The following is a 22,317-nucleotide window of genomic DNA, read 5'->3' on the forward strand; positions in this document are numbered from 1 at the left end:
CACTTGCGATGATTATCAGAGACGTAAACTGCTAACATCTTCTTTAGAGTCCGATTGTACCTTTCAGTAGGATTAGCTTGGGGGTGATAGTAGGCATTATAGCGGATCTCCACTCCATATGCTTCCATCAAATTAGAGAATAGCTTCGACTTGTATTGTGGACCATTGTCGCAGAGAATGAGACGAGGAACACCAAAAATCAAAAATACGTTTTCTTCTATCTCCTTTGCGACAGCAGAAGCTGTGGCTGTTCTCAATGGAAACACCAAGGCGAACTTGCTGAAAATATCCATCACCACTAAGATAAATTGATTACCACGACTAGATCTGGGAAAAGGTCCCATTAAATCTGTAGATATTACCTCCCAAGGGTGAATTGCTCTAGGCTGAGGTATTATCAGCCCTCTAGGTCCGCCAGTATCTCCATTATGTGCTGCACAAACTGAACACCGTCTTACATACCTTGTCACATCACTCTTTAGCTTAGGCCAATAAAACCGTTCTGAAACTCTACCATACGTCTTCAATACACCCATGTGTCCAGATGTTGGGGGATCATGAGCCTCTCTCAGAATCGTATCACGTTGTTCTTTGGGCACAATCTCCTTCCACTTTTCCACTTCAGGTACCAAACTAGACAGGGAACTTTGAATATACTCATAGAGTCGTCCGTCGCAACTCCTCCACTGTGGATACTTTAGCGGTTCTTTGTTGACTTTATCCAACATTCCCCTATACCAGGAATCCCTCGTAACCACAGTTATGTCGTCTATTACCGGTACGGATCTGGAGAGAGTATCCGGGACTACGTGATCTTTCCCTTTTCGATGTATTATCTTAAAGTTGTATTGCTGCAACCTGACCGCCCATCTAGCTAATCTCCCTGTCGGGTCTTTCAGGTTTTGCAGCCATACTAACGAGTAGTGATCAGTAATCACGGTAAATGGTACACCCTCTAGGTAAGGTCTTAGCTTTTCGATCGACCATAGAACCGCTAAACACTCTCGTTCGGTCGTCGAATAATTTCTCTCTTGTCTGGTCAGAGATCGGCTTAAGTAACTGATGACGCGATCCATATCTGGGTGAGGTTGCACCAAAACTGCTCCAAGGCCATAGGCTGAGGCATCACATTGAACGACAAAGGGAAGGTTATAATCAGGACAGTTTAGCACGGGTGCCGCCACAAGGCATTCCTTGAGCTTCTCAAAAGAACGTTGACACTCAGGAGTCCAGGTGAATTTACGACCTTTCTTTAAGAGAGCCGTCATCGGAGAGATTAGGGTTGCAAAGTTGTTCACAAATCGCCTGTACCACGAAAAAGTACCTATAACTCTTCTCACCTCCTTTATTGTCTTAGGTTCAGCCAGTTGAAGCATACCTTGTACTTTTTCTGGATCAACATGCAAACCGTTTCGGTCGACAACATACCCTAAGTAGCGCAGTTCTGGTCGACAAAATTGGCACTTGTCAAAACTAACAGTCAATCTGGCCTTACGTAATCTGAGAAACACTTCTTCCAAAATTTTTAAGTGGTCTTCAAACGTCTGGGTAACAATGACTATATCGTCGAGGTACACGAAAACGTGAGGTTCAAGTTCGGACCCCAGGACTTGGTCGATCAGTCTTTGCCAGGTGGCAGGAGCATTGTGAAGGCCGAATGGCATCCGCTTAAAATGATAAAGACCTCGCCCCGGTACTGTGAATGCTGTATAGGGTCTCGATTGCTCTGCCACTGGAACTTGCCAGTACGCGGACTTGATGTCGATGGTAGACAAATAATGTGCATCGCGCAGTTTGTCTAGTGTACTCGAGATATATGGTAAGGGGTAGCTATCCCTTTCGGTGACGGCATTTAACTTCCTGAAGTCCACACAAAATCTATATTTGCCATCCTTCTTCTTCACTAGTAAAATAGGTGAGGACCAAGCACTTCTCGATTTTTCAATAACTCCTAACCTGAGCATCTCTTCAAGTTCTCTGTCGATGTGACTCTGCATGACCGGATTAACTGGGTAGTATCTTTGCTTGATTGGAGAAGCAGAAGTTACTATCTTATGCTCCACCAGGTCTGTACATCCTAAGTTCTTACCCATAAGTTCCAAATTACGTTGGACGAGTGCGTCAAGCCTGGAATTTTGCAAAGGGGTGAGGCGAGTTTGACTTCTAAGGTGGTCAACGATATCCACTGTAGCCGGCAGTTCAGAAAAACACCATTCATCATGACGAAGGTCAGGAACTATGCCCATAACTTTCCAAAAATCTGTTCCCAAGATGAGCGTGTGAGGAACTTCCAAAACAACTAACACATTCATTAGCCTCAGACGGTCCCTGACTTGAAATGGTATAGAACATCCTCCAATACTCTGGCAAGTTTGACCGTTGGCAACCCTACAGACAACTTTCCTATTGGTATCCAGTGGCAGTCCTAGTCCACTAATAAGCTTCCACCCGCGGCTCCCAAGAATTGTTGTTGAAGCACCAGAGTCAAGCAATCCCAATAATGTCACCCCTAGAATACTAACCCTCAAGTAAGGCCTCTCATCATTCTCAGCATGGTCTAATATGAAGTCAAGGATCGGCTGTAGTCTATCATTGGTCGAGAAGATGTTGTCGACGCGTCTTTTTCGACCAGTTAAGACCGTCGCACCTCGTTTCCCGTTGTTGAACACTTTGGGCAGGTTTTTGTAGTGAATCCCTCCTTTTTGCATGTGAAGCAATATAATTTCTTTGGCATTGCACAGCCGATTGCCCTATGTCCTACCTGATTACAGCGGTAACAAATAATTTGACGGCTGGTAGAAGAGTTTGAGGAGGTAGAAGCAATATCCAAGCGACTGATGCTCTCTGTTACATTCACAAATGCAAGATCTTTCTCCAAAACATTCATTCTTCGACTTGAAGGTTCTACGTAGTTATTTATAGTATCCCGTCTGGCCTCCATGCTCCTACATAATAACCTGAGTTCATCAATTGAGGTTGGTAGAGGGTCTCTCAATCTATCTTGGTAAAATGGATGTAAATTTGCCATAATTATTGATAGCTTCACTTCTTCCGCTACTGGACAACGCAATCGATTAAAATAGCTGGACATTATGGCCAAGTATACTCCAATTGACTCAGACGGATGTTGTGTCCTCTTCTGCAATTCTTCGAATAATGCCTGATTGTGGTTTGATGACAAATACTCATGTCTGAACTCCTCAACTAATCCTTCCCATGATGTAACCCTTCAACGACATTCTTTATAAAATTGATAGGCTCTCTCCCCAAACAAATCCAACCCAGACTCAAATAACACTTCTTTAGGGACATTTCGGGCCAATCTCAATTCCTCAACCTTTTCGAAAAACGCGGAAATGGAAACTGACTTTGAACTTCCTGTGAACTTTTCCAGGCTCCACTTGTGTGGTGGTACCATCTTCGAAGTAGATTGGGTGTGGTATATAGGAGAAACAGATCGCGGAGAAGAGGTTTGTGCGTTTTGCATCCCAGCTTGAAATGCTTGTCTGTCCGTGGTACCGTGCAGTACACTCAGCCCTGGTGGAACTTGTTGAACCGAAGGTAACCTCAAATTTGTCTCAAGCGAATCTAGTTTGGCGAGAAATTCATCATACCTTGTGAGAGCGTCAGCCAGTAATTCAGCCCTCAGTGCATTATCGTCTTCAAGTTCCCCAGCCTCCATATGGTCTATCCGTCCAAAAACATGAGCAAATTTTGTCTCTATCTTGACTGCTTCGCTGCTTCCTCTCCCGGTTGTTAGTCCGACGATCCTTGCTTCTAAATCTTCAGTCAGTTTCTTCTTCACCGCTTCTGCATCATCTTCAAATGCATACGGGTATGTCGGATACTTCAAACTTGCTCCGGACTTCTCAAATCTCAGAGCCGTGGCAAGACGATTCCTCATTTCATCACAATTTCCAGTTGCAATACCGCGTATTTTCAGTTCGTACTCTAGCTCATCCTTGTCCAGTCGATTTATCAACATTTTCCGAGCCATTTTAACAAAATGACTTTAACACTAAAAAATTATCAAATGTTTTTTTTTTTTTTTTTTAGAAAAAAAAAAAGTAGCCCCACGTTGGGCGCCAAATGTAGCGCTCTAAATTCCCGCTTCAAGATAAGTTCACAAATAAATAACAAAAAAAAAAATGACAAAAACAAAAAAAATATCTTCCCCTATGTCAGTATATTATTATTATTCTGGACAAATGCCACTAGCACAGTGAAGACGGGGTGGTCCATAAAAGATGTTCAAGGGCGCCACATGATTTGATTGCCCAGAATAAAAGATGGTTATAAGTCCCGACAAATCATGAAAGGTAGAATCTTATATATATATATATATATATATATTTATAAAAAAAAGCTGATGACACTGCAGAATATATTGTATTCTTATAGTACAAAAAAATATTCACCTAGTGAACAACGGATATAAAAATAATAACAATAAGGCCTATTTCATCACCAGGCCCTAAACAAAATAAACATTAAAAAATATATTTTGGATATGTAGCGGAAATTGTCGATTGAATAACCATGGAATCAAACCCCACTCTAACCCAAAGCTTAAGCTTAAACTCAGGCGCAGGAAAAATAAAATAATGATAAATACGTAATTTCCGCTTTCCATGAAATAATTAGTGGTATAGTTGATAAATGGATCTTAATAAGTATATCACTAGATCACAAAAAAAAATTCTTAACCCTCTTATCTAGGTACTTGCGTGCTGGGGCATAAGACGCTGACTCCGTTTCCGGTAGGTATGGCTCAAGGTTATATCAAATCGTGTAGATCAAATCCCAAGCCAACCAACAAAAAAAAACCCTTAAAAAGAAAAAAAAAGATGATCAGGAACTGACTCCCTTTTTGAATTTTCAGAGAACTAGTCAAAATACTGAGTCCCGTTTCAATGTAACCCTCTTAACGTAAGCAAATTATAATTAAAATTATAATTAATTGAGAGTTCCTTATTCCTTGTGTAAAACCCAAAAATTGCCCTATATAAATCAATCTGTATGATTTACTCAATAAACCCCTAAAGGCCCTATTCCAAACTGGGAAATTAAAAAAATACTATCCTTGTTCTTCTTACATACTTTCTTAAAATCCCTTCTGTGTTAACAAAACAAGAACAAATTATTCAATTATAAAACCAGTGATTGTTTGAAAAAAAAATCGAACGCAAGTAAGAACGAAAAATATTAACATATTTTCCTTATATTGAATTCCCACCCTGTAAGTGAATTCAAATATGAAATCCCCAAAATGTTTCCCAATAATAATTAAATCAAAAACAACAAGAAATATCTGTATCACCCCATATGCAACTTGATCAAATATCGAAAAATATTTTGTAGATATTATTTAGCGAATTATACAAGTCATTATTGAGTAAAATTTATAATAAAAATCAATAAATATAATTGTACACTTAGCTGATCTTGTAATGAATCTCAAAAAAAAATCGAATACCCACAACTTCATATTATAAATAATCAAATGTTCACTATATAAATCATGTAGAGCTAACTCAAGAAGTTTGAACAAAAATGTGTATTTGATTCGTACTGTAGAAATTTCAAGGTCAACTAAATTCTGAAAACATTTACTTGGTATAATTCAATTAGCAAAAATAAAAAAACTTTATTATTTTTTCCTATAAATAGAAAATTGAAATAAAATAAAAGAACTTGATAATTTTTATTTCATATGTGGAACTGGGAAAAATAATGTAGTGAAATACTGTACTATTCTTACCTTCTCAGAAGGATTTTTTTGTTTCTTCCAAAGAGGAAAAAAAGTAGACCAGCAAAATTCCTGGGCGTTGGTTTATTATTTTTTTTTGTCCCAAATAACACCTCCAACTCACAATGGATCGTTTAAAAAGAATGGAGTAAATTCTCAACTTCCCTTCTAGTGATGTGAACACTTTGAGAAATCCGTCCCAATAGGTGTAACTGGAATTTTTCCACCTTTGTAGTTTTTTTTTTTTTTATAGTAGCAGCAATTGAAATTGAACTGGATGAAGAAAGAGAAAACGAATGAAGGTTACGAATAGAAAAAAACGTTTTGGTGTGGCTTACCGGCTCCGGTCAAATAAATCCCTTAAACGGTTCGTGATAGTCCTCAACAATAACTACATCAATGACCAAAATCAAAGAGGCACTTCAATCACTATTTTGATATCAGAAGTAGAATCCCCAACGTGGGTAACAATAAAAATTGTTGCACTCCCTCAACCGTTAGACCTGCCTGTCGTTCATTTTGAAACACACTCCTAAAATAGATGATTTTCGCCTCCCTCTCACAGTTCCATCGAATTACAACACTCTCCTAAGAAAACTTCGCGAAATGAATATCATTCATTCACGATTCCTGCAGTACTATTTTCCTGCGAGTGCGATCACCCACACCTAGGTGTCACATATGATTAAAAGCAGGAAACCTAGAACGTACCTAATGAGGGTACGGTCAATTGCTATCAACGATTTGGAAGGACAGTTACTCGTTTCCAGATGGCCCTACCGAATTGGAAAATATAAAGGCACGAAAATGAAATAAGAAAATAAACTTTACAGGGAATAACAAACAAGTATTATTAGCATTCAAATTCAAAAAAAAAAGTTACAATATCAGATCTGAAGGCTTGCAAACCGCGGTTAATGAACCAGAAATCGGCAAATAATCTGTTAATTTCAATTTCAATTCTTTATTTATCCATTCAAGCAAATAGAGCTATAGGACAAGTCAAAAAACATATATACATACAACGAAGTACAGTGAGTGAAATTATAAAATAAAATAAATTATGTACATGCATAACAAGGATTGCAGACAAAATACAATTAACATAGGATAGTGTTAGACATCGATTAACGCATTTTACGCAGATCCCACAGAATTTAATTCCAACTTTTTAGGTACCACTCTCACTGGAACAAATTTTCCCCTAAGTTGCCAAATTTCAGCCTAAGATCAATGAATAGAGCGAAAAAGGTAGGTATTTAACCTTGTTCACGGTGGAATCTTGTTGTGGAAGCTGAAATATAACGGATTTGAACACATAAAGTATCAGATGGTTCGAAACATACTTTTTGCATCGAATGCAGTTTGTAACAAAATCGACAGGCTCCAATGTGGGAGAAACCAAAGCAGGTGTCCCTCAAGATTCCATCCTGAGACCCATCTCATTTTTATTATAAATTGATATCACACAACTGGAATAAACTGCTAAAATCACATTTGCAGATGACACCACGTTGCCGTAGCAATAATTTATAATCAAGCTAAATAAAAAACTCGCATCTGGCTGTTTTGTTATCAAGTCAGGTTCGAGAGAGCTGGGTAGAAACCTTCGCAAGGTTTGCTTACATTGCCTTTGTAGACTCACATATTAGATATGGCATTAGATTGGCATATTGGCGGGAAGAATGCATACTGCAGATTCATCTTATTTTTGTTTTACGTGTTAGGAATCACACGTTAAAAGGTAAGACCTCGTTAGTCCTCAGCTCAAACAAGTTTCTACTTTTTAGAGTTGTCGTTCGTAGGGGGGCGACAGTTGTTTAACGATAAAACAGATTTGAACAGATTTTAAACAAAAGCGAGCTGTTCGGTATGTGTGCAGTGCAAAGTTCCATGAATAAGGGTCCTACGGGCAAATCTCCATCATGCAAAGGCTGCATTAGCCATTGTTTTCAGAGGATTTGAATAAGACAAGGGCGTGTATAGGACATATCAACAGGGTGAATTGTATTCAAATACCGACGCTGCGCATTGACGATTTTCTTTCAGCACTCCTGTTTTAATGTCCACGGAACAAGGGAAACAGCTGGGCAGTATGCGTACTTATCTGGAGACGAAAGATATGTTCACCACAGAACAAGATATTGGCTTACTCGCCTACTGGTAAGATATAAATATCCAATTAATAATTTCATAAACTACACCTCACAATTTGATCTCCACAAACTTTATTTGATATATTTTTCAAATAAACTTTGTGGAGATCAAATCGTGAGGTGTAGTTTATGAAATTACTATGGATCTTCATCAAGTAACGGCCGAATCAATCAGAAAAAAAATCCAATTAATACTAGAATGCGATGTTAACGCTCACCACACGGCATGGGAAAGTACCGAATTCAAGAAGTGAGTTTTACTATTACAATATATCTCAGAGAAAGGGTTAGTTATAGTAAATGAAAGTGAAAATCCTACCTTTGTCACTTCTGCTCGAAGAGAAGTCTTGGATCTGACAATAAGTACGAACAGGATAAGTGATTGTATAGATGAGAAGTGGACGGTATTGGGTGAGCCATCGTGCTCCGATCACAGGCACATCCGATTCTAAATAGTAACACCATCCGTTGTGGTTGCGAAGGTCGGGAACCCACGAGAGATTGACTGGAAAGATCACATAGAAACACTCGACAGGAAAGTCGCAATCATAAGGGATGCCGAAAAGACCAAACATTATAGACGAAAAACCGTCTGGTGGAATCAACACCTCCAAATATAAGAATCGAGGTGCGAAGGTTGTTTACCAAAGGCAAAGGAAACCAATACTGGGGCACGTAAAATTAAATCAGTTCAACAAAGAAATTCGAAATGCAAAACAAGATTCATGAAGGCGGTTCTGTGAAGAGGTAGAGGAAACATCTACGTGTGCAAAAATCCACCGGGTATTTGCCAAGGATACTTCTGCCAGCACAGTTGGATTCCTCAAAAAAGGAGATTGAACCATCACAGAATCGGAGGAGAAAACCCTGAGGCAATACAGCGTCATCTGAATTTGAGGTATCTGTTGAAATGGGCTCTCTCCCAATACGGTAGAGCGGGCTTGTGGATACATTCAACATGCATGGCAACAGGTGAAAGTTGAAAGTAGCCTTCCTGCACAAAATTCACAAAGAACTAGACCGGACACCCAACTCATACAGACGCATCAGTTCAACTTCCTCTCTTATGAAAACCATGGAAAGGCCGCTAGACCAATATATAAGAGACGAGATACTCAAGAAAAGACATCTTAGTGCTCGTCAATATGCGTACCAGGCTGGAAAATCGGCAGATCTAGCACTGGACGATGTCAACAAGCTATCTATCAAAGTCTCTAGAAGACAAAGTAATTGCAGTAGCCACCTTTCTGAACATCGACGGGGCTTTAAACAGTGCCTCCACGAAGTCACTCATGAGCTCATTGAAAAGAATAGGAGTCGCAAACGTTATTTGCCGATGGATATAAGCTAGACTAAAAAAAAACACTCCTCTAGAAGATGCTACTGTACAGGCAAAAGTGGAAAGGGATTGCCCCCAAGGAGGAGTTTCAATCCCACTGTTGTGGACAACGACCTTCAAGAAGCTATCAGAAGATGGCTTTTATTGCCTAGGACTAGGATATGCGGACGATCTGGCGGTAGTCACAAAGGTCTAATCTGCTGACGTTTTATCAGAGCGCACGCAAAGGACCCTTATCATAGTCAAGAGGTGGCGTGAGTATAAGAATCTCTCAGTTAATGCCACCGTCGTTATGTTTACAAGCGAAAGAGCAACCAAAGGACTGACACCACATGCTCAAGAAAGTGGAGATTTTATTCGACCATAGGCTAACGTAAAATTTCCACATTGAAAAATCAGCCTATCAGGCCAGGATGGCCCTGGAAATGTGTGGAAGAATGTGCGGAAAAAATTGGGGGTTGAACCCAAAAATGACACTATGTCTATATACAAGAGTAGTGAGACTTATCATAACATAAGTGCCGTAACATGGTGGACTAGAACAAGCAATCGGGGACGACTAGGCTACTAAGTGGCAATCAAAGGTTAGCATGCACGAGTGTCACGAGAACGATCCTAACAGCAGCTTTTAAGGTTCTGCTTGGCCCTCTACATCTACATATCTATATTAAAAGATAAGATCGAGGTGACACACAGAGTGCTGCAAGGGCCAACTCCAATTAGCCAGTCGCACGGAAAAGAAACCTGAAACAGTACAACGAACTGGGTATGTCAGAGGATAATAGTATCGTAGTACAGTTTTTATAAAATCTTCAAAACTGTCACTCAAAACAGAGAACTGGCATATATTGAGGCAAAGCGAAGACGAGAATCGCACTCAGCCTCGGACAGAACGCAACAGTGTTTTAGGCAGAAGTTGTCTCTTGTCTCTATCCTTAGACAAGAGAAGGGAGAGGACGCGTAAATTGCAATCTAAGCAAACGTAATAAACTGTGCCGGTTCTCGATCGTCCGCCATTAGATTGGTGACTAAAGCTTGTGTGACACCACAACTATTTTAGCCATTTTTATTGTGATTTATAACTGAAAAGAACTTTGAATGGTAGTTTGTTACAATGGTTATTTGTGCTGCACACCGGTGTAAGGGTAGTAGTAACAAAAAGGAACCAGATATTACCTTTCATAGGTAAGTAAAAAAATCTCAAAAAATAGTTGTTCTGTTTTATCATATTTCAAGTTGTTTTCTATTATTAATCAATTTCGTACCCCAATGCCGGAATTATAATTATTACCAGTTGAGTTTGTTTATTTAAAATGTTCATTCAAGTTTTGATAATTAATCGGTTTCAAATCATCAGATGAGCTATGATTCCCAGAGGCGTGTAGTACGAGAATTTTTATGGACGTTAATATATATAATATATTATACTTTGGATTTTTTATTATTGTAATGTATTAATTAATGTATTTTGATTTCCAATATATCAAATTAATTTTGGTTGTTTTTCAGATTTCCTGCGGATCCTGACTAAAATTTACTTCATGTGATACTTTATGGTAGGAATTCAGAACACTTTTTATTTTTGTCGGACTCAATTAGTTTTTGAGATATAGCCTGTCAAAGTTTGTATGACGTCATATTTTACTTTTTTTAAAGCAAAAGACGATTGCAATTTACATATTTTTTCATTTAACACAACTTTTTCCATATCATCGCACCTTTTTCTATCCCTTTTCAATCACTTATTGCCAATTTTCCTGAAATTAGAATGAAATTTCATAATTTGTCACATGTTAACTTAGGTTAGGTATATTTACAAAAAAAGTTGGTTGGGTAACAAAAAAACAATTGTTTTCTTGTCGGCGTTTCGAATTTGATTAAATGCTTCTTTAGGTCTCGAAAAGTATATAGTTTCTCCGTATTAATATTATTATTTTGAGAGATTTTCGTTTGTTTCATGTCGTATCGTGTTGGTATTGTCTCGAAGTTGTTGCAATGTTTTTTTTTTAATGTATCTAATATGTCTGATGGTTTTTAAAATAGTAATATTAACACGAAGAAACTACTTTTCGAGCCCTGAAGAATAATTTAATTAAATTCGAAAAGTCGGCAAGAACACAATTGTTTTTTTGAAAAGAAATTGATCCTGTTACCAAACCCACCTTTCTTCAGAAAAATTATTGGATTACTAAATTAGTGTATTTAGTTGAAATTATGAATTTATTAGTTAAGTTTTAATTACTACTTATTATATTTTGTTATTTTCTAACAAGTTTATTATAAATTATGTAATTTATCTAGAAATAAAAAAAAATAGTCAAAAACATACATTAGAGTTGAATAAAAACTTCACATTTAATAACTTTCATTTATTGTTTCTTGCTGCTTATTTCCAACATAATGTTACGCCTCTGGTCAAACCATTTTGGTGCCTGAACGGAACACGGCGCTTGTCACATTACGAGTCCTGTCCCTTCTCTTGTCTAAGACTCTATCGAACACTTGTAGAAAACTATTCGACCCTTACTTCGGAACAACACATTGGGGCCAGTGTTGGCGCCAACGTTGGGCTATGTTGGCGGTATTCTTTTTAAAAGCATCCAGACATTGGAAGTTATTTAAGCCAAGCTCAGAGAGCTCCAAGCAGAGCCAACATGTAGGACTTATTGTGGTCTTTGACTGTTGGATTCCATAAAACTGGTTACGCTTGATAAAGCTCCAAAAACATTAAAACGTTTTCATTTGACCATAATATCTCCTGGGGTGACATTCTTTACTTTAAATAATAATAAAGACGACGCGCACTCTCACTTCGCAGACTAAACAAGTTAAAAGACTATTTATTACGCGCCAATGTGTGGCCGAATACACAAACATTGGGACAAATTCCCTTTGATATCTCGGCAAAAAACCAACACAAGACGGCCAACTCCCTCTTGTTTAGATGATTATCTGCACTCGTTACATTGAAGAGAGACAGCAGTACAAATGCGAGTCTTCTCAAATTTCTTAGATTTTGAGACCAACTGACGAATTTTCTGACAGTCAGTCGTTGCCGAGACTTTGAAACATAACTACACTGATGATGTCTGCCGCAGTAGCGGACTTCAGCTCGGACTTCCAGCCCGGATTCTGCATACTGAAATATTTAAATAGACAAATATCAAAGTTGGGACATTTTTATAATCAATTCATCAAGAAAATCTTTTTTAATATTATCAATGGAATTATTCACTGTGTTTCATTGTTATCCAGGTTTGTACTTTCAGCCCCTCCAAAATTCAGTAGAAGTACAGCAAATAAAATAGACTCTCATTTTTTCACTTCTGTATCCAAGTTGGTGTGGAATATTCAGCTTTTGCAAACATTTTTCTAATAGAACAATAATACCGGGTGAGTTAACAAGATTCGCAGTCATATCGGTTGGTAGCCGGGCGGTTCGACGTGGGTGCTTTGTTCACTCAGTCAATCGGCCGATGTGAGTCGATGGTTCTAGCCCCAGGCTGAACGCTCGATTTTCACTTGCTATGGATCAACCCGTGTTAGGAATCACACGTTAAAAGGTAAGACCTCGTTAGTCCTTCTGAGGGTTATCGTTCGTAGGGATGCGATAGCTTGTTAACCGAAAAAACATATTTCAAACAACATATTTTTAAAATTATTTTCTCGCATACTAGGTGATTCGGCCGCGCGTGGCCAACCAAACTTATATATTTTTAAATGGAATACCCAGTATATGAATACGTCATTCGATTCCATATTTTTTATCTCTCCAAGGAATTTTTGTTTTCGAATTTCCATTGCAGCATTGCCAAGTTATTCCAGAAAAACCTATTTTGCAGACAATATTTTTTCAATCCACCACCCGCATGTCTACAGCAATTAAGTGGATTGTTTTTAGGAATAGTTAGTCAACATCACTATGATAATTTCGGGAATCTCAACTTTCGGAAACAATATATGGGGTGCTCGGTGAAACCGAGCAGATATAATTCAACTTTTTCAAATGGAACACCCTGTATTTTTTCATTTGTATGAAATGTTTCAACATTCTACTACATTTTTATCAGAGGTATACTACACGAAAAACAGATATTTTACAAATTATACCCAGTTTTATTAATTAATTTTTCAATATGAACAATAACGTCTAAATTTTTTATTGAATAGAGGAGTCCAAAAGTTGTTCAAAATGGAGACCATTTTCTGCAACACATAATGTCAGTCTTTTTTTAATCAATTCAATATACCTCCATAAAAAATCCATTGTGGTCAGGTCAGGTGATCTGGGTGACGCCACAGGCCAACCCTTACTTATCCATTTTTGATTGAGGTATTCCCGTAAGTACATCTGGTTTAAAATGTTGCGGTGCACCTTCTTGTTGTAGCCATATGGAAATCCATCCAATAAATTCGAAAACAAATCTTACATTTTTTTCTTCCAGTGAGATGCCCATCAAAAAAATACGGACTGATAACTCTTTTTCCAAGAATTCCACTCCAAACATTCAGTGACCAACGATGCTGATTGTTCAAGCAACGAACAAAATGGGGGTTTTCCGTTGCATAATAATGCATGTTATGCCGATCACAGTTCCATTTTTATCAAAAGTAGCTTCATCAGAAAATAACACGAAATTGAAAAAATTATTTTCCTGATTGATCTTTTCTGAGCCCTATCGGCAAAACTACTGAATAAATTTAATCTATTATCCCTTCAAAACCGAAGAACCTACTACTCTATAATTTTCATTTATAAACTAGTGAATAATCTGATTGACTCTCCCGAACTACTCTCCCACTTCAACTTTCATGTTCCACGAATAATTCTAGAAAGGAACTGACTTTTTATCTACCAAATTCTAGAACAAACATATCACTCAAGTCACCAGTTGTTGCAATGAGTAAACTTTACAATCAACTCTGTGAAAATCTCTACATTCATTATGAACCTATTGGTCAGATTAAGAACCACGTTAAGAAACTTTTACACTCTAGTCAAAATACATGAGCCCAAATTGAATGTTATTCTACCATGTGAGCTTATTACTAATAATGTATTACTGATGAATTGTTTTTTTTTGTAATACACTTGAACTATGTTTTTACTTGTTAGCTCTATATCTGACTTATGGTTTTTTTTCAATTACTCTCCTATCTTGCTACACACAAGTTTTCCACCTAATTTTTTGCTTAACTCTCCTAAATGTTTACTTTATTTTGTTTTTTATTTACTCGCTTCAGGTGTTTCTAGTTGATAAATTAGTATTGTATTCATGTATATGTGTATGTATGTATGTATGTGTATTGTGTGTATATAGGCAGATATAAAACTAACATGCTTGTTAATAATATTAATGTCTTGTTATTGGGATTTATTTCTGTTACCTTCCTTTTTTTATTGAACACGTTATTCAAAATCTCTTCCTCTTAACTCTTGCATCAATTGCATGTTGTAAGGATGAAATTTGCTTGCTCGTATCATTTAAGACACACTGGTTTGAGAAAATCCTAATTCCCTGCTCAGGTCTCGGGTACTCACATGGGATTTTCAACAAGGTGAAGAGCAATTTGAAATGTATTCTCTTCATTTGTTACGGGGCAGACACGTTCGAACTTCTCGTTATTGACATTACCAGTTCTTTCAAATTTTGTTTTTAGAGCCTGAAATGCCCTTCCATCTGGTTGTCTTCTTTCAGGGAACTTTGTAAATCCTAGATGCAAGAGGCAGTTTCCGTCACTTTCCCCCAAAGCATAGACCATTGGCACCATATCTTCCAAAACATATAATTCATATTGAAAATGATTCATTCTACACGCGAAAGAAACTTCAACAAATGTCGTTATTGACAAATTCCGAGATTCATTTTTTGATGTCAGTCATGGATAACTGCAGTATAAATATTCTTTAGGGCATACATATGACTCCCATTGTTGTGATTGTATTTCATAGCTGACTTGTAGGTAAATAGTTCTGTGTTTTTAGAATTTAACATTCAAATAGTTATATTATAATTGTATTGAATAAATAAATTCAAGGGTATTTTCTCATTGAAAGGTTAGGTGTTCGTAGTAGTAGCCACATTATTTCCTTTTCATCATTTTATCAACCTATTTTGGATACACAAATACATGCATGTCTGATAATTGATTGACAATACTGTACTCAAACTTGACAGACAGACATAAATTTTCCCCATTAAGTATTCAAGGGACTAGATATCGAGTTCAAATAAGTGCCACATAAAATGGTATCATTTGGAGTATTTTTTGGTGAAAAAGACAACAATGTGACGCCACTCGTCGCCGAGAAAAGAAAATTGAGTTTTTTGTTTCCGCTGTCTGCAATACCGTAAGGTATGTTAACAAGTCAGTATTTTGTGGAAAAATAATAGTATTACCAAGTTTTATGAATAATTAAATCACTCCCCGTATATAGTTGTAGGGTAGGGGGTTGATCTTATGCTTTTACCACTCCATGAACAAACTAATTTATATTATATAGCAAATGAATGATACTTATTAATATAATGAGTTTCATTAAAGTCTTGAGGGCATTTATGAACCTTTGCATAAAAAAGGTAACTTTTGCGAAAATAAATTTTTTTCTGTCCCACTTTTTTTGTACAGCATTTTGTTGGGAAAGATCCCAATCGTAATTAGTATCCAAATTCATGAAAGTCTTACAAGATATTTCGACAAATTGTCCTCTACTTGATTTGTTGTTTTCATTTTCCCAAGATTTTCACATGCACTACTTTTAACTGATGGCATAATGCCTGCCACAGTAGTAGACAGAAGAAACTTCAGGTACAAAAACCTGCAGACAATGGATAATAAACTCAAAATTATGAAACAATCTGTGGAGACCAATATTCGCAGAAATTATGTCTGGTGTGAGATTTTAGGTGACAATAATTGGACCTATTTTCTTTGAAGAATCATTGAATGCAGTTTCTCAATAAGTATATCCTTTTGCTATGGTGAATAATTTCCAACCCGGGTTTCTTGAAGGTCGAAAAATCTGCTCCAGACTCAACAGAAATGGAAGCGAAGAATAACCATGATTTTTTCGGTTCAATATAAATATTACAAACATAAGCATACAATTAATATACAGTGTGTCACATTTACGTTGAAGAAAAATTTTGGCTATTTGATTGGAATACAGATTTGAATTTTTGCAAAGATATACAGGTCTTACATGGCCGATTTGTAAGAGTACTCAACAGAACTCTGACCTGCAGTCTTAAAGGTATCAAAAAAAATATTAAAAAATATTCTGTATAAATGTTACGAGTGCAGGGCCATATAAACTTTCATATGGATTTCTTCCTTTTCTATTTTTTTTTCAAAATAATGAACATTTATCATTATTCTATGTGGAAATTTCTTGTTAATTTCTTTATCCATATTCATAAAATTCATTTGTACGATGGAATATTAAACCTAGTATTTTTAAATCCAAAACACTTTTCCCAAACACCAGAACTACAATAATCCTATTTATTTATTTACGGCAATGCCTATTTTTTACAAGATAATTAACAAGTTCACACATATGTATTTAACAGTAATATAAGATAGGTTTAAGGAAATAATATATAAAATAAAATAAAAAAATGGTAAAAACAATAAATTACAATCTTTTCACAGTCTTTTAAATGTTTTCAAAGAAGAATTAAAAAATTCTAAATCTACATTGTATGTATTTGCAATTCTCAAAATTCTACCTACAGATTCATTCCGGCCATAGTTGGTGCGACAAAAGGGTACTTTGAAGATATCCAAATTTCTTGTTCTCCTTGGATTCACATTTAAAGTTATAAGTTCGACAAATTCCGGGGAATTGATGCTACCATTGATTATTTTATGAATTAGTGTAAGGTCTGCTTCTAATCTTCTATGAGCCAGAGTATTCAAGTTAAGAATGTCCAATATAGTTTTATAGTCATATTCACCAATATGATATCCCAGTTTATATGCAGAGTACCTTTAAAACTTATTTTGAACACTTTCAAGCATATCAATATCCACATGATATGAAGGGCACCAAATTGTGGAATTGTATTCGATTATTGATCTAACAATTGAACAATATATGATTTTTATTGAAGTGAGAGATAATTCATTTGCAGATCTAAGAGTGAAACCTAACATTTTTAACGCTTTAGAAGTAATATTTGCAATATGGGGGTTTAAATGACATTTTTGGGTCGAGAGTGATTCCTAAATATCTGATTGTGTTTGTTGTTTACAGTTCTGATTGATTGATTTTGTATGGCCAGTTAATGGGATTTTTGTTTCGGAAAAAAGTAAATTTTTGACATTTGTCTATATTTAATTGCAGTATATTTATATCACACCAGCGAACAGAGTTAGATAAATCGTACCGTAATAATTTTGTATCAGTTGAGTCATGAATAACTTTAAACATCTTCGGGTCATCGGCAAACAAAAGAAATTCACTATAAAGAATAACATCTTTCAAGTAATTGACAAATAAGTTGAAAAGCAATGACCCTAAATGAGAACCCTGTGGTACACCCGATGAAACTGTGATTGAGGAAGATACTGAGTTACCATATTTTACAAATTGTACTCTGCAGGCTAGATAATTTTCAATCCATTTAAGAATGTTTTCTTGAATACCCAGAGCGTTTAGTTTATGCAACAACAAATTGTGGTTTACTCGGCCAAATGCCTTTGAAAAATCTGTGTAAATAGAATCCACCTGGTGTCTATTTTCGAAGGTATTTATTATACAGTGTTGATAAATTAGCAGATTTGTGCTGGTAGATCTACCACTACTGAATCCATGTTGTTGATTAATGATTATATGTCTACAATCCCATGTTAGTTTTTTTGTAATTAGGATGTCTAACAATTTGGGTAATTCTGATTGATTACAGACTGCTCGATAATTTTTTATATCATTATGTGATCCACTTTTATAAATAGGTATCAAAAAACTGTTTTTCCAATAATCTGGAAAGATCGACAATTTCCAGGAAATATTGAATATCATGTGAATTGGTTTGACCAGGGTGAAATTACATTTTTTGATTAGGAATAGTGGAATTCCATCAGGACCTGTAGACAATTTCCCAGGTAATGACATGACTAGATCGATTATTTCTTTAATATCAAAGCTATAACTACATATATCAACCGTTTTACTAAATTTATATTCTGGAATTTGATAACTGTTTCATCACTGTAGACTGATGAGAAATATTCTGCAAAAAGATTCACAATATCATCACTATTTTCACAGACAGAGTCATCATAATACATTTTAGATGGTAAGGAGTGTGATTTTTTTTTGTTATTAATATAATTCCAGAAACTTCTAGGATTATTGTTGATGTTATTCTCTATTTTATTTATGTATGCTTGATGGCAAGTGTTTCTCAAAGTTTTGCACTTATCTCTCAAATAACAAAATTCTTCATATTTATAAAAATTTCCATTTTTGTATTCTCTGTGAACCGATTTCTTCTTGAAAACTAATTTTTCCAGCTCAGAATTGAACCATATTGGAAAAGTAGAAGCTTTATATTTTTTTAGTGGAACAAAGTACTCCAGACTGTATAGAGAATATTGTAAAAATTTGTAACTACAATATTTAATTCCTCATCCTTCAGTATTTCGTTATCCCAGTTGATACTTGCCAAGAAATCATTCATGCCCATATAACCTCCATTTACAAAGTCATAAAAGTATTCATCATATTTTAGATATTCCTTTGTATCGTTTTTTAAATCAAAAATACCGAAGAATGATGTAATGTATTTTAAAAAATTGGGTCCGATGGATTTTGAACAGACATATTTATGAATGATGAAAAAATTAAATCTTAGTATACTTTTCTTGAATTTGGAATATTATTGATTTGATATAAATTATGGAAACTAAAAGAATGTAATAAAGCTAGTGCAGGTGAGTTTTGTGGACAATCAACATTCAGACCAAGCTCTCCATTAAACCAAAGTGCGTCGGGTATATTATAGTCACCACAAAGGATAATCTTGCTAGTACAGTATTTTTCTAAAATATAATCAACAGTAGCAGTATGTTTCATATAAGTATTCACTACAGAAGAAGGAGGAATATATACACCACCGATAATGATTGTTGAAGCACCTATTGATAATTTAACATACAGATGTTCTATATTGTCAGGAGATATGTCGATTAACTCAGTTATTGAAGGTTAATGGCTATTAGTATTCCTCCTCCTCTTTTTTATCGCTATTTGTTTGGTCTCTATCTAATCTATATATGGTAAAACCTTTTAAACCCAGTTCACTATCGGAAAAGTCTCTATTGAGCCATGTTTCTACTAAAATTATAATATTATAGTTTGAACACATAACACTTTGTTGAAATTCTAATATTTTTGTTCTCGTACCGCCGACATTTTGAAAATACACAGAAAGCTGATTGAGTTTTACTTTTTTGCAGCCGCTTCAGTGATTTGAGGTACTCCATTCACATATCTTATTGTAACATTTTCTCCCCTCTGCTTTGATATCATCGACTTCTTTCTTCATATTTTGCCAGTTTTTTAAATGTAGTGGAGTTAGATCAGCATTAATGAATTTTTTTTCCTTGAGTGCATTTTTTTTTCTTTTGATTTAATTAACTTGTTTGCATCTTCTACACTGGTAAAAATAACTTCCAACGCACGGTTACCAATTTTATTCTTCTGTACAACTCTGAATATCTGTTTAATATGTAAATCCTCATGAGTTACTTCTTTAACTATATCCTTAACAGTATTCAAGTCTGAGTTGTAAGAATTATCTTCTGCTAGATTGAATATCATAACATTGTTCATTCTTTTTTGTCTCTCGTATATTTCATTTATGACTGTTTCTTCGGAAAAAGATGTACATGTTTCTTTTTGAATTTTTGATTTGTTCTTCAACCTCAGAAAGCAACTCATCAATCTTCTTGATTAAATTGGGTACTAATTTTACCCCTGTGAGACAATCACAATAAAACTTCAACAGCCGTTTTCCTTTCAAAGCCATGAGCCATGCATTTTGCGTTCACAACCATCACAACTCAAGGGCGTCATTTCCGGTAATTCTACATTTTAAACAATCCATGGTGTAGTATGTTTCTAGAGATATTTACTGAGTCAGATAGTTTGTGACGTTGAGTTTACTTGTTGATAGAGGCATGAACGAAATGGCTTGCTAGGTAATAAAGACATCGACATTGTTGTTATGGGTTTATTTCTAGAGAAACATTACTCCTTTCAATTTCTGAATCACAATCATATCAATCACCTGCTGTCTCCATCACTGATCAGAAATTAATAATTTACTAACCAATAATGAAATTACTATATCATTGTAATATTGAAATCAAAATTCAAAGTACAGCCAACCACTTCTATCCTGTGCTTAACAGTCCACAGGCTTTGGAAGGTGGGTGTAAAATGAATCCCATTAAAATATTTTTTTCTGTTAACCAGCTGCTAGGATTTCATGCACTGGTGCATTAAATTTTACTTTACATACAAATATTGATGCGTGAATATAAATTTCACACACGGGAGTAGAAAAATTTTTAATTTGTTCAATAGTGTCACTTATCTAAAAACAAATGAAAAACGAAAATTAATGATATAGACCATCAAAATTGTACAACATATATTTGGAAAATAATATAGGATTTCGGAATATTTAAATAAACAAAGTTATTTTTCACTATGTAATTATTCCAAACCATAAGATATAAAACTTTATATATACATAACAAAAACATTTCAGACCATTTCGACAACTATACACACACACCTACACATCACCTTAAAAATAAAAAAATCACCAAGATCAAGTTAAAAATTACAACAATCATCCCATATTTTTCACTTAAGGTAATCAACTGTAATAAAACATATTCCACCCAAGTTTTAATTAATTTCGCCTACTCAGAAACTTGCTCATTATGTAGTGTGCAACAAATGGCCAGGTTATAATAAATATGATGAGCTGTGTCGACATGCCTTGAAAATTTCCTTTCCTCCTCAAAGCCGCCATGTTCCTATTGTCATTTTCAAGTGAGGTGACCTTATTTGTCAACCTCTCAATGTCGTTTTTCAAACTCTGCACTGCCCTGGAAATTTCTTGTGATATATCTACATTGGAAAATGACCTAGTTCTTGCTCTTGATACATGATGACTTTGAGCACCTTGAATGTATCCATTAGGAATAACTTCACTTGATATGTAACTTGTAACAGGTTTGCGAGGCTCAGGATTCTGTAAGACATGTTATTTTGGATTACTTATATTTTGACAAATAACAGTATACTAATTTTACCAAACCAACCATATTGTTATATGCGACATATACTTCTCCATATTTCGAGCCATAAATAATGAATATCAGAAATGCTTTAAAATTTTGTTTTATTTTTAAACTCTACTAGTTCCAACTAATTCTTGATATAAGAATGAAAGTAGGCTGTCAAGGCTGGCGTTAATGTTTTGGTTGGTTTCCAAGTTTTGTTGTGGTCTTCTTTGGTTACAATTTTCAATCTTCTTGGCGTATCAACTGATACGCCACTGGTACTTCGACCACGCCACTGAAGATGACTGCCGCAGTTGCAGTTGAAACTTGGAGATTGTAACCAAAGAAAACTACTGCAAAACCCGGAAACCAACCAAAACATACTTCTTGATAGTTGACAAGAACTTATCAGATGTATGTGTTCAGGAACCCTGGGTAATTGATGAACTTCATGGGAATTTTCATACGATTAGATTATTCAGTATATTTTTAAACATTTTCTAGGGTTGTCTCAATGTAATAATGAACACATATAAGAACTAACTTCATTAGCAATCTTTGTTAATAATGTGTTTCATTCTTTCAACTTTCAGGTATTGTCCAGAGTGCTTAGTTATTTGATTCATAGTTTGATTTCTTCCAATTGAAAAAGGATTAGGGGTTGAAAATTGTAAAATGTTATCATGAAGAAAAGAGAATTGAAACTTTCTATGTTTTTACCACTTTTATTTGTAACTAACGTTACTGCAGTTGCGTCCTATAAG

At 35.5% G+C, this 22,317-nt stretch overlaps 1 protein-coding gene across 1 annotated transcript in view; it reads right to left on the bottom strand.

Moving 5' to 3' along the window:
* Nucleotides 1-20,895: 20,895 nt before the first annotated feature.
* Nucleotides 20,896-22,317, bottom strand: part of LOC111512282 (uncharacterized) — a 38,388-nt gene continuing 36,966 nt past the window's right edge. The window contains exon 5 of the mRNA XM_074178449.1: nucleotides 20,896-21,522. Within this exon, the coding sequence (XP_074034550.1) occupies nucleotides 21,178-21,522 (345 nt within the window). The 3' untranslated portion in view covers nucleotides 20,896-21,177. The remainder of the gene's footprint in view (nucleotides 21,523-22,317) is intronic.

This window comes from Leptinotarsa decemlineata, unplaced genomic scaffold, assembly GCF_025532065.1.
Source record: "Leptinotarsa decemlineata unplaced genomic scaffold, Ldec_3_MD MMD2_tig00003798_RagTag_RagTag, whole genome shotgun sequence".
Lineage (NCBI taxonomy): Eukaryota > Metazoa > Arthropoda > Insecta > Coleoptera > Chrysomelidae > Leptinotarsa > Leptinotarsa decemlineata.